This window comes from Canis lupus, chromosome 5 (assembly GCF_011100685.1).
Source record: "Canis lupus familiaris isolate Mischka breed German Shepherd chromosome 5, alternate assembly UU_Cfam_GSD_1.0, whole genome shotgun sequence".
In the NCBI taxonomy this organism is placed as follows: Eukaryota; Metazoa; Chordata; class Mammalia; order Carnivora; family Canidae; genus Canis; species Canis lupus.
This window is the reverse complement of record NC_049226.1, coordinates 75,082,645-75,095,929: the sequence shown is the minus strand read 5'-3', so window position 1 is coordinate 75,095,929 and position 13,285 is coordinate 75,082,645. Positions and strand designations below refer to the sequence as shown.

General features: G+C 38.8%; 1 protein-coding gene across 1 annotated transcript in view; it reads left to right on the top strand.

The window, feature by feature from the left end:
- The window catches only part of CNTNAP4 (contactin associated protein family member 4), a 241,176-nt gene extending 228,190 nt beyond the window's left edge, over nt 1–12,986 (top strand). The window contains exons 22-24 of the mRNA XM_038538261.1: nt 5,785–6,003; nt 6,363–6,434; nt 10,636–12,986. Of these exons, the coding sequence (XP_038394189.1) occupies nt 5,785–6,003; nt 6,363–6,434; nt 10,636–10,829 (485 nt within the window). The 3' untranslated portion in view covers nt 10,830–12,986. The remainder of the gene's footprint in view (nt 1–5,784; nt 6,004–6,362; nt 6,435–10,635) is intronic.
- The last annotated feature ends 299 nt before the right edge of the window (nt 12,987–13,285 follow it).

The window sequence follows — 13,285 nt, the reverse complement described above, 5'->3', positions numbered from 1 at the left end:
AGTTACTGTCTATTACTTTTTTATGTCAGACGCGTTATGGTGCAAGAACCCTGACAGCAGCAATTCTCTGGTCCATCGTGGTTTGGGAAGAACCAGGCTGCATCACACAAACTTGGTTCACATTCCTTTGTAATTAATAGGCTCCATTACATTTGTTTTTATGTCCAAAACTCATTGTAAAATGAAGTTCAGAGTTTCTGTTTATGGATTGTTTTTATGTTAGAAGAGTTTTTGAAAAGCCTGAAGATGTTTTTCACTCATTCTGTGCTGAGCAATAGCTTTGGTATATTTAGAGGCAATGACCCATAGGGATCATTGATCTCTTCTGAGGCTGCAGAGCCAGGAAGTAGCTCAGATTTCTGCAGTGGAGATTTAGGCCAGATGTAAATAAAGTGTGTGGTCAGAGGGAAGAGGGTGTCTACTCCATCTCTTAGAAGAGCTGTAGGAACAAATGTTAGTCTCAGTGATATTTTATGTAAAATATCAGAGCCAAGGGGGCACATAAGATAGTTTAATTAGATTACTTAAGGACACCGTGATTTTGTAGATGTCTTGTGACACTTTGGACGGGTTATGTTGAAAGCAGAAGAGAAGTACAGGTCACCCAGAGATACCTAACTATAAATAGCTTTTGTATTAATCAGATTTTCAAGGTTATACCTAAGAGCAGTAGGTTTGGTTGGCAAATAAATTACCTTTTATGAAAAACTTCTCCCTTATCCACATAGTATGTACTGTCTGCTTTGCCATTTTACTTTTCCACTAACTCTTGTTTATTGAATCCTGGTTGTAATTGCATATAATGATAAAAATGCCCTGTTGGGTGTCAGCCCTACTCCTCCTCTGATTTATTGCACCATGCTCTGGCAAGCCTTCTTATCTTTATGGTTTAAAGATACTAAGATTCTTTTTAAATAAAGTCCTTCTTCATAGATATGGCCAACTACTTGGTTTTGTTTTCTGAGTTTTTCTGTTTGTTAGTTAATGGGAGCCACAGGAAATTTCACAAAGCACTCCTTGTGATTGTTCTTCCATTTACTTCATACCCTTTCCAGAAACAGCACTCTTTCCCTGTATAGAAAGGCATTTCATGCAAACTCTAATTCCTTGGTACTCTATTTTTCCTGCAGACCTTTTGTTAAAAAGTTTCTTCTTTAACAAAGCAGAGGTCATTTCCTTTGTTGGAGAATACATTTGAGGCTAATTTTTTAAAAGGCAAAAGTCTGAGTGAGTTAAGGAATTTTTATAATCAGAAACATCCAAAACAGGATTGAGTCCTCTCGAGAATTGTGTAAAGCAGGAGACGTCAGTCTTGAATTCTTCCACCCTCCTTGTTTTAATCCTTAACATGATGTTGGTGTTCACACCAACAGGAGTCAGATAATAGGAGAGATAGGTCTTTTTGCTCATTGGCTTTATTAGTGCAATTGTCAATGTCTAGCGAGATATCTAATGCTATGTGTTTCTAAGGCCCACTTTGCTTATGAACAACATAGTATAGCTGTTCATTTTGTTTGGACTCAGTTCTGGGGAGATGGCTGCAAAGACCCTGTGCTGTGCCTTCACTGGTCGTTCTAATTTCCACCCACTGACTCTCCTGAGAATAGGAATTGTTGGTCCCGCCTGGCATGCAGTGGGGAGCCTGGAGGTTGCCAGTGAAGAAACTGTTGGGAGACTCCTTGTCCTCTGGTTGGTAGGGACCAAAGGCAGGGACCAGCCTAGGAGAGTCTTGGCAGACCCTAAATTGCATAGATCCCTTCCCTCTGCTTGGAAGTGCTTGGCTTGCAGACATCTCTGGACCCCATGGGGAGAGATCAGCATTGAAAACTTCACAGTGCTGATTTCCCCACTTTGGCAAAGAAGGGAGAAACCTGAACCTTGAGGAGTTCCTGAATCCTGCTGAGGATAATATGAAGTTTGAGTCCTCTCTGTCTAGAGGTTATGTTAGTGCTTGATCTGAACCCTCCATGAGGTGGGGCAGCTATATTGTCTACCTTCTCTGGATGTTGGCCAGCCACCTAGGGAAATCAGGGACTGGCAAGCACCTAGCAGATGAGAAAAACAACTCCATTCTTGAGAAGATTCAATGCGACGCCTGGGTGGCTCAGTGGTTGAGCGTCTGCCTTCGGCTGAGGGCATGATCCCAGGGTCCTGGGATTGAGTCCTACATCAGGTTCCACACAGGGGGCTTGCTTCTCCCTCTGCCTGTGTTTCTGCCTCTCTCTCTGTGTCTCTTATGAATAAATAAATAAAATCTTAAAAAAAAAAGATTCAATGACCAAAAAGAAGAAGAACAAGAAGAAGATTCAATAATAAAATAGGGGAAGAAACTAAACCACCAGAATCATCCCCTATCATGGTAAGCCTCTTCAGGAAAACAGATACTATCCTGATGGAAACTTGGTAAGAGGACTTTTCTTTTAGCAAAGCAACCAAAAGACTTTGGGGAACTAAAAAGTATGATTGTTCCAGACCAAAAGTGTCAGTAGGATATTCTTTGTTGTAACTTGAATTCATCACCTAGAAAATCAAATGAATGAAGCGCTTGACTCACGCCAAATTAAGTCCTAAAAAATAAGATGGGAAAAGTAAAATAGCTTAGAGAATATGCAGAGGAGACCCCCCCACCCCCGTGTGAATAATCAGCAGAACAAGAGAATAAAAGAGTTGAAATGAATGGGGTGCCTGGGTGGTGCGGTGGGTTAAGCATCCACCTCTTGGTTTCGGCTCAAGTCGTGATCTCTGGGTTGTGAGATGGAGCCCCACATTGGGCTCCTTGCTCAGAGGGGGTTCTGCTTGAGGATTCATCGCCCTGTGTCTCCTTCAGTTCTTCCCTCTCATTTTCTCTCTCATTGTTTACAAAATAAATCTTTAAAAAAAATGAAGGCGAAGCAACAGTTGTGTGCACAACGTATGAATTTTTTCAGGCTAAAGAAAAACCTTGTATCTCCAGATGAAAAGGGCCCACCGTGTTCTGTGCAAAATTCCTGAATCACAGGTAATCTCACAAAATTTGAGAAAGAAGTAATACAGCCAGAAGATGCTGGAATAATATATACAGACTACTAAGGGAACAGGGCTATGAAGAGTCAACTTTAAAATAGACACACAAAAATCACCTAATCCATCAAGATAAATTTCTGTTCCAGACACACTCCATCACACTTCCTAACTTATTTCTTCGGAGCATTACCACTCTTCACAATTTTCATTAGTTCCTGTTTCTATGTTTATTTTCTGTCTCTGCGACTAGAATGTGAGATGCCTGATATGCAGGGAATTTGTTTCCTATATCGGTAGCTCTTAAAACAAATATTAATTGATTAACTGCCCGCTTTAAGTTTTAGAATTTAAAGTCTTTTTATACAGTAACTTGTAATATGTAAAATGTTTTGGACTTGAAGGTGTAGTTTTTAAAATTCATCTCGAGGTGTCTGGGTGGCTCAGTCAGTTAAGCATCTGACTCTTCATTTAGGCTCAGGTCCTGATCTCATGAGTCCTGAGATCGAGCCCCGTGTTAGGCTCCACGATCAGCAGGAGTCTGCTTGGATGTTCTCTCCCTCTGCCCCTTACCGCACCAGCTCTTTCTCTCTCTGTCTCAAATAAATAAATCTTTAAAAAAAATAAGGGGGCACACCTGGGTGACTCAGTGGTTGAGCATTTGCCTTTGGCTCAAGGCATGATCTCAGGATCCCGGGATCAAGTCCCACATTGGGCTCCCCTCGAGGAGGCTGCTTCTCTCTCTGCCTATGTCTCAGCCTCTCCCTCTCTGTGTCCCTCATGAATAAATAATAAAATCTAATTAATTAATTAATCAAAAGAAAATTCATCGCGTCTCAGATTTGTACCGAGAAGTGAATCTATCCTATTTACATTATTTTTTGGTTCAAAAGGTAAGATTTTTTAAAAGTCTATCAAGATTGTAATCAAGATTTTTAACATCATAGAATGAATGAAAAGCACCCTCCTGATTATGATGCTATTAATGTATATTTCCTTTTCCTTTCTTATTAAAGTAAAAATTCTGAAGCAAGAATGTTTAGAATGTCTTTCTAAACATAAACATCGTTCAAGTGAGTGAATGCTGTGTTTTGGTACTAAGTTAGTTCTCAGTGTCTATAGGTGGATGGAATGGCTTCTATGTAACATAATGCTGCGGTTGGGGGTCACCCGTAGGTTCAGGGAGCCGTGAACCTGGCTACACAGTGACACTGGAATGCCACGTGTCCATCTCCCCCACCAGGAGAGTACTGTATAATCTCTCGGATTTTCAGATTCATGATACTAAACATTGAATCAGCATTTTTATCATTAGGTATAAAGTGGGAATGAAAGTGGGACAACACGGGCCTTCTTCAGCATTCTTAGTATAACAAGACAGGCTCAGTCAGAGCCAGGTTGTCTGGAGTCACTTCAAGAATAGCTGCTCTCAAGCCAAAAAAATAATAACAAAATAAATAAGAGGCACTGCAGAAGGTATGAAGGGAGCAAAGGAAACAATGTGTCAATCAGAAAGCAGTTCGTAAATAGCAGAGCCCTGGGATTTGGAGCCCAACAGGCCTGACTCCTGCACCCAATGCCCACAGCTCCGCAGCCCCAGGCAGTCAGGACGGTTCCGGATCCCACTGTCCTGCCCCTAGGACTGCAGTCAGACCCTCAAGGCTACTGTGAGCTGTAAATGGGAATATGCAGATCCCTTAGAACAGTGCCTAGCACATGAGAAATACTCAATAAATACTTAATACCTGTGACACTATTTTGTAAAAAGAGAAACAAAAATGTGAATTGGGTCTGTGTCCCTGTATTACATGCAGAGCAGGTGAGAGCAGTCCTGCCATGCTTCTGGTCACATTGGGTAGATGTGTGCATTGCAGTCTGATAACATTTGAACTTTAAAACTCTACAGTTAATTCCTCTTGTTTAGATTTCAGGCTCGCCAAGCATAAAATATAAATATATACTTCACCGTAAGACCATAAATTAAGGGCAGCCCAGGTGGCTCACTGGTTTAGCGCCTGCCTTGGGCCCAGGGCCTGATCCTGGAGACCCCAGATCGAGTCCCACGTCAGGCCCCCTTCAGGGAGCCTACATCTCCCTCTGCCTGTGTCTCTGCCCTTCTCTCTGTGTCTCTCATGAATACATAAATAAAATATTTTTTTAAAAAGACCATAAATTAATATTCTGGCGCTCAAGCCAATCTCCATTTCACAATGTCATAGACTGTGACAATAGTCACAGTCACAATAGTTAACAGAGTTAACTAAACTCTTGCTAACTAGTTTTGCTAGTTTAGTTAACTAAACTCTGCAGCCAGACCGAATGGGCAATTGACAGGGGAACTCCAGAAGCTCACCTTTCCCTCTAGCTTCTGTGATTATGTCTCAAAAGCTGAGCTGAATTCATCTCCAAAGCAGGCAGCACTTTGATCTTTTTACTCCAAGCCCTATCCCAAATCATATTCCATCTGGGTTAAATTTACCATCTCACGAACCCTTCCTTATCAGTTCAAAACCCGGCCCATTCTTATGGAGGCTTCAGTCATTTCCAGAGTTCCCCACATCATCGTATTCAATGAGCCATACTTAGAAATTTGCCTTCGTTAGCTTAGGCTCACCATGGAGATTCTAAATGGATCTGACTCTTTTAATAAAGCCCAATAAAGGGGAATCGAGTCTACTGTGTGTATGTTGCTATTGTATTATCAGACTCCAGACATTCCATCTGCAGCCTTGCCTGTTTGCTTGTGCCCGGTATTAAGATCTGGGTGTTTCTTTGGATCCGCAGAACACGGCGACCTGGATCAGGAGACGGCGCTGGCCGGCGCACAGGGCTTCCTGGGCTGTCTCTCTGCGGTGCAGCTCAGCCACGTGGCCCCTCTGAAGGCCGCGCTGCAGCCCCGCCACCCCGCCCGCATCACCGTCTCGGGACAGGTGACAGAGTCTAGCTGTGTGGCCCAGGCTGGCACTGATGCCACATCGAGGGAGAGGACACACTCCTTTGCAGGTGGTGTATGGCTCCTCCTTTACGCAGTGCCGAACACCCTCATCCCCTGGACGTTTACTGAGTCTTCCCATGCTGCTGTGGCAGTGTGTTCGCACAGTGGCTTCTGGAAACTGGTTTTGTTTGTTTGACTCCCAGTTCTCTTTGCCATTTCTTTTCTAGATTCCCAACGCTTGTTCATGTGGGCCACAGTATTTGACACTGCTGATGTTAAAATAATTGTCGACAGAGATCCCACATTGACCTCCATAATTCTGCTCTGGTTTAAAATGTTTTAAGATTTTTTTTTTTTCAAAATGTCTTCTTTTTACTTCGCTATATCACTCCCTTCCCCTGTCCCCTTTTTTATCCTTTAATTGCAGATCATTCAGGAACAAGAAACGACAGAGAACCCCTAGCTAATGCAATCAGAAGTGACTCTGCAGTGATTGGAGGTAACAGAAAGCCAGGATGAGCTCTTCTTTGGTACTTCTCATTACTAGGAGTGGTGACTGTTTAGCATCAGAGAAACTATGAAGAATCCACACATATCCCCCACGTCAGGCACTGAAGCCTGAGGTCAACGAGGGTGGTTTATTATTTATACTGGATTGTCTTTTAGAATCTTCTTGAATTCCCGAATTCCTTGAAGATTTTCAGTATAAATAATTGATAATTTCACCAAGGCGCCACACTCAAAGAATAGTTCCTAAACTGTGTAAAAATGATTCTCATTTAGCTTGAAAGTGGCCTCTTCTACAGTCCCTAGGGAATTCTGTGTATACTTGAGGAAGAAGTACTATTTTTGTTGGTCTCTTGGACTGTGTTGTACTGCTTCTGCAAGAGTTTATGTAAAAAATCAAGAAACCCTTATATTGTGGTCATGCTCAATAAAATGGATATGTCCATGCTTTAGGTGCTCACATGAATGAATATTACATTTTTAGTTGCATTTTTGTCAAATATTAGGCTAATGGAATAAAAATGATTCATAATTCTTTTAAATTGCAGAATTAACACACAAAATTTTAAAGTATATCTTCCTGGCCATGAAACAGTATTCTCTGAGACATAATCTATTTAAAACCAGCCTCCAAAACATAGCTTCTTCTTCCCAATGAATGGTCCTAGGAAGGTTATTAATCAGATCATGGAAATGCTAAGTGGCTCACCTTTTCTCCACACTCTGCATATGATAAGTATATAAAAAGTAAACAGTTATTTTATTACATTGCCAGATAATGTGATGACTCTTTTACATGGGCAGTTTATGTGAGCTGATCCATTTTGTTCTATTTTTTTACACCTCTACTGATCCAAACATCAACTTCCTTTAACTAGCTAAGATTTTCCTGAGGCAGAGAACAGACTAGTCAGATCTTTGTGGGATATTAACAATTTAAAGTATTTTTCTTTTATCAAACTAATGGTGTATGAATTCAAGACACATTAAGAGAATTCCCATCGAGTCATGTAGCAAGCAAAAAACAAACAACATGACCTGCTTAGAAGAGTAGTTAATAACTGCATGTCTAAAAGAAATGCATCAATATATTATTATTAATACATTATATGGTAAAAACTCATTTAAAGCTATAGCATCTAATGTGCTTCATATTTTAAACTAGGATTTCTTGCCAAACAGATTGTCTTTTCTCATGATGGTGCTTCGTTTGTACATTTTAACTCGTATAGATAGAGGGAGACAGACGCAAAGATAGATATCCATAGAGTGATTGGATAGTCAAGCCAATGTTAGAACAAAATAGTTAATCTGCTAAAATAGTATTGCTTGGGGCAGAGCCCATTTGCAAGATTTATAGAATAAAGGAGGGGTGTGTTGATAAGTCATTCTTTGTTATTCTGGAATGGAAACAAGTTCTAGGCCACCTGTGAAATCTCCCTTGGCTGGAATGCAGAGCGCAAGAGGGACAACATGGCCATTTTGCAGCTCAGGAGGCTAAGAGTCTAGGAATCCAGTGGTGTCTGCTTTCGGCCATTGCAGAACTGAGCTTCAGAAGCACAGCAGCTGGGCATGGCCATTTAAGCTCAGAAGGCCCTGCCTGGGACCACGTCCGATTTTTCTGCTAAATCATAGAATATCATCCTCTGGGGTGTTTCTCCATCTGGTAACATCGTAGTATAATTTTTCATCCCTTGTCTAGTTACTCGTAAATTGCACCCACTGTGTAACAATAATTAATCCATTTAAAATTTCTCCAAATTGGCTAATCACCCCTTGCTCTACATTTTGTATGATCTTTGTCTTCACTTACAAACACTGAATAATGTAAGATGGGAAAATTGTTTAATTAAGACATTTAAAACTGGTGGCCCAGATATTATAGAGGGTTTCTGGCCGGGCTACAGGATATGAATGGTGAGATTTAGACAAAAAGAAAGCTACGTAATTTCTTCATAAAAACACATTCACACGGAGCTTCAGATGGCAGTGTCATAGAGTACAGTGATTGGCCATATTTTATTTAGTGGGTTCTTTTTTTATATATATAACAGGTTAGATCAAGATTTTTCTTGGACATGACAAATCCTGACATAATACCTTCCTCAAATTAAAAGAGATAAATCACATACATGGAACAAAAGAGTTCCAGAGTCCATTCATAATTATGACTGTCTGGATGTCCTATCTGGGCCACTGTAATGTTGATGTCTGTTTTATAATTGCTGTAACCTGCTCTCTGTAGTAGACTTCATCAGGTTTTCACATTGAAATTATTCAGAATATCTCTCTTAAAACAAGAGGCCTATAACAAGAGGCCAGACAATAGAAAGAATTATAGCAACTCAACTAATGAGTGGCCAATTATATAACAACAAATGGATTTTACTATTAAAATTATTATTTATTAATATGATTAATAATAACAAAAATAACCATATCCATTAGTAAATTCTTCAGATTTCAAGTGCAGAATTTGGTTGCCACACTTATATTAGATTTATGAGCAAGGAATTGCTGTCTTTCTCAGGTAAGGTTGACCCAGCCAAAAATCAGCTCAGCCATTGACAGGATTATGATTTGCTATAGTGAATCCACGCCTTAAATCATGTGCTCAGGAATCCACTGTGATTGGTGGAAATCACAGTTTCTGGTAATTATGATTCAGTGTGTTAGCTTGGTGGACTCCATTAGAGTTAAATGCACCTAACTTAAACTGAAATGAAGAGCCTTGGCTTTACAATATGACAGTTGATCCACAGTAATGTTTTCTCTGTAGTTATTTTTGCCTAAAAACAACTACATAAGTTAATACTTCCTCTGTTTTCATTAGAAAAGTCTTAAGTATTAGGAAATTCTCAAACTCGTGGTGACAGGCATTAGTGTTCCAAATTCTGTTTTTCATTTGAAAGCCTGACTTTTATCACTGGCAACATATATTGTCAGTTGTTTTTCTTGAAGTGACAGGCTGACTTCACTCATTTCAGAGAAAGTATCTGCCGAATATCTGAGTCAAAACAATCATAGTTTGGCAGTCATTCTTTCAAAGAAAACTGGTGATCAGAAGCAAAAAAGTAACTAGTTGAGCTCACAAGTCAGCTGTTCACACAAGCACTTTTCTTGGAGACAGCCATCACACTTGGAGATACACCCCAAATACTTTCGATTTCATCACCCAACATGTTAAAAAGGCATATAGCTAAAAGTCAAGATTTCATAAAATAAGTAATTTTTAGTACTTCATCAAGGACACTCTTAAATGAATCTGGCTTTTTTTCCTTTCTGTCTGGGGTTGTCTGGCAGTATAATAATGAATTCAGTTTGGTATTAGTTATTATTAGTTTGGTAGCCTTGCCTTAATTCATGCTAACGTACCAGGAATTTTACACAACCCTGTTTTACATTGACGGTGGATATGTCAACACAATGGAAAAGGAGTCTTAGAATTATTATGAAAATAGTTTTGACTCTGTGGACCTTCTCCAAGTGTCCTAGGGACCAACAGGGATTCACAGATCACACTTTGAAGAACCACTGGCTCAATGTAATGCCAAGGTTGAAAATCATATATTGGCATAGTTAACAATTGTGGTATTTAAATCTTTTATTTACAACCAGATGCTTCAAAATATCAATATTCCTCATATAGAAATAGCCTAAATAATCTATATTATTTGTATGAATATATTTAAGTAGTCAGGATTATTCAGAGACATATATCCTGTTCCTCCTATTCAGCAGTATGGCAAACTATTGAGAATCAACTGAATTACAATGTTTAACTATTTAAGCACAAAAGTACATTGAATTATTTTATAAGATAATGAAAATTTGTGTATTAATATGCAGTGACCGCATGGTCTTAGGGGCATGTCAAAAGCATCTTGTGTTTAATGTAAAAGCACTAAAAAAATAAAATAAATGGAAATGTACTGAATAAATCCAGTATGATATACATGCAGAATAAATGGAGGCAAACCTACAGGGCTGATAGAACTCAGAAGCAAACTCAATGTATCATGATACCATCTGATCCAGAAATACCCGAGGTTTTCATATTTTTAATTTATATATACTAGATGCTTGATTTATGTAGAAAATAATTGTTATGACTTATTAAGCACTGAAGTCAGCAGAGCTTCTATTCTGACAAAAAATTCTGATTTTGCGTTGTTTTTCTCTTCTCTCACTAGGTTTGATAGCTGTTGTGATCTTTATCTTGCTGTGCATCGCTGCCATAGCCATTCGCATTTATCAGCAGAAAAGGTTATACAAGAGAAATGAGGCAAAAAGGTCAGAGAATGTAGACAGTGCTGAGGCTGTTTTGAAAAGTGAGCTTAATATACAAAGTGCAGTCAATGAAAATCAGAAAGAGTACTTCTTCTGATTGGCAGCTGTGATTTAACTTGCAATTCCAACGGTCTGTTTTAATAGCCAGGGGCTCTCAACGGACAAGAAAATGTTCTTACATTGAATGTACAGGCACTGGATTTGCAGTACTGCCATCTTGCCATATCCAGACTCGAGATGGCCCCAGGAGGTCTCATCCAGTGACGTATTTCCCATAGCAGTCGTTCTATAGAACAAGGAATTAGATATTGCTCTTAATTTCCAACTGTTCTGATAGAATCTAAAACGGAAGTTTAACTCACTTGATGACTACGGTTTTTAAACTGTAGCCCTGGTCTCTCAACCATGTGATACATCAGTTTCGTTAGAGATTAAAAAATTGGACTATACTGACCTTGCTTTATTTGAGAACATGCGCTGTGTTTGCTTTAGTGTCCCCCATGGTGTTATTCATAGACCTGGAAATGCTTCTCAGATCCTGTTTGGCTGGTGTTTGCATCTGCAGTGGCCAAAAATATATCGACCCCCTCTGCCTTTCTCTGTATTACATTCAATACAATTTATCAGTAGTCTTGAAAGATGTTTTGTTGTCATTGGTTTGATTGTATTGCTGTTTTTCTATTTGACTTTTCTTAATGATTTTGAATTTTGAATACATTAGGTTTTGAGCGTCAGACTTCAGCTCTGAACGTAAAATTCATATGTAACAAGACTCAGAGAGTGCATTGGTTGTCAGTGTGTGACGTCCTGCCTTTTAAATTTCTCATAATCTGCTATCATTGTTCAGTAGTGGCAGTAGGTAAGACACTGGATAATGCCAGTTTCCCAAAGAATGTGAAATGTTTGCAACTACTAAACTTGTTGATATAAAAAACACGGTTCTTAACAATGCAAAAAACTTATTTTTATTTACAACTGTAGTGTCTCATATGAAATATACTTTTGAGAATATTTTCCCCGAACCTTATGCCGGTTTTCATAGGTTTGTGCTTATGGTTTTCTAAAGCTTATCACCAAATATTCTTTGATCTCCCTTAACTATATTCCATGGAGCATATTCCTTATGTATTAGGAAAAAAGAGACAATTTGAAGTGGAGAGCCCTATTCCCCATTCTAAAACATATACTCCTTCAGACATACATTTTTCTGAGTACTGATCTCCAGGACAGACTTTTTGAAATACAAGCTGCAACTATGCCCCCTTTTACTAAAACCAATGGAGTGGTTAAAGGATGCTCACTCTAAGGGGTGATGCCGTATTATATGATCTGTGCTAAGTTTGCCATTCTGTCCTTTCTCATTTATGGTGATGGGGCGATTTCTTAAAAAGTACCAAAAATCAATATAACCTACTAACTAGTGCGTTCCGATTAGGGTGTATATACATACCAAGAGATCAAAGAATTATCAGTAACCTTATGAAACTTGTTGCACTAATGGATTTTGAGGCAAAAGCAAACAAGATGCGTGCATGTTGTTATCTTAAAATTTCATAGGCCAATTATATAATAAAGGCACATTGCTATTTATGCTCACACGTTCCAGGTCCCTGGCAAAGAACAATTGGATTCCTCAATTTTGTAGACACCAGAACAATGTGGAAATACATAAATTAAGCATCTTATTTCCCTTTTGAACCTCCTTACAAAAGCTGCCTGTCTTTTCTATAGCACTATATCCATTTTGCTGTTTCTGTAAATGCCTGACTAAATCTTAGGATATGGATTAACATAGTAGTTTATGAAGGACCTATATTGATAAATGGCATACTTTTTTTTAATTGAAAGACTTGAAGAATTGAACACAGAAATGGTAGTTTTTATTTGATGCAAAGCTGAGTACAAGCATCATAACAGCCCTGAATCTGTTGCAAGTGTTCATGTGATTTAGTAGCCGCATTAACCTGGCTGGGATGTAGACAGGTTTATAGATGGTGAAGCCTCATGGTAGTGTGTGGTCCGCACTGCTAGAAACTGCAATGTTATGGCATCAAAGTGCATTGATTCATCATATGTCATGATTTTCATGTCCTGATTTGTAATCTATTCCTTCTTTTTTTCTTAATAAAATGCATTTTTGAAGTAAAATGCAGAATATATTTTAAGAGACGTTGTATAAAAGTTTAAAATGAGGGAATTATACTGGATTTTCATTTTCTTAAAACAGTAAAAAGATGTGTAGATGTTCACCTTCTTTACTGGTGGTCTGTATTTTTTCAAGTCTTTTGGTACATTCTGTGATTATTATGAATTATTAACAAAAACTGCATTTGTCATGTATTTTCCTTTTGAATGGACACAAAAATGGAAAAATGTTTATTGATTATAACAAGTGAAAGAGGCTAAACCGTATTTAAAGTTTTGCCAGAGACAATACCTGTCAGCAATTGCTTGTTGAAATGTTTTGTATATTTAAATTGGGTCATATCATTTCACTTCAGCAGAGAGCTTGGAGAGTGAGCACTATATTGATACATGGGATTATATGAAGGA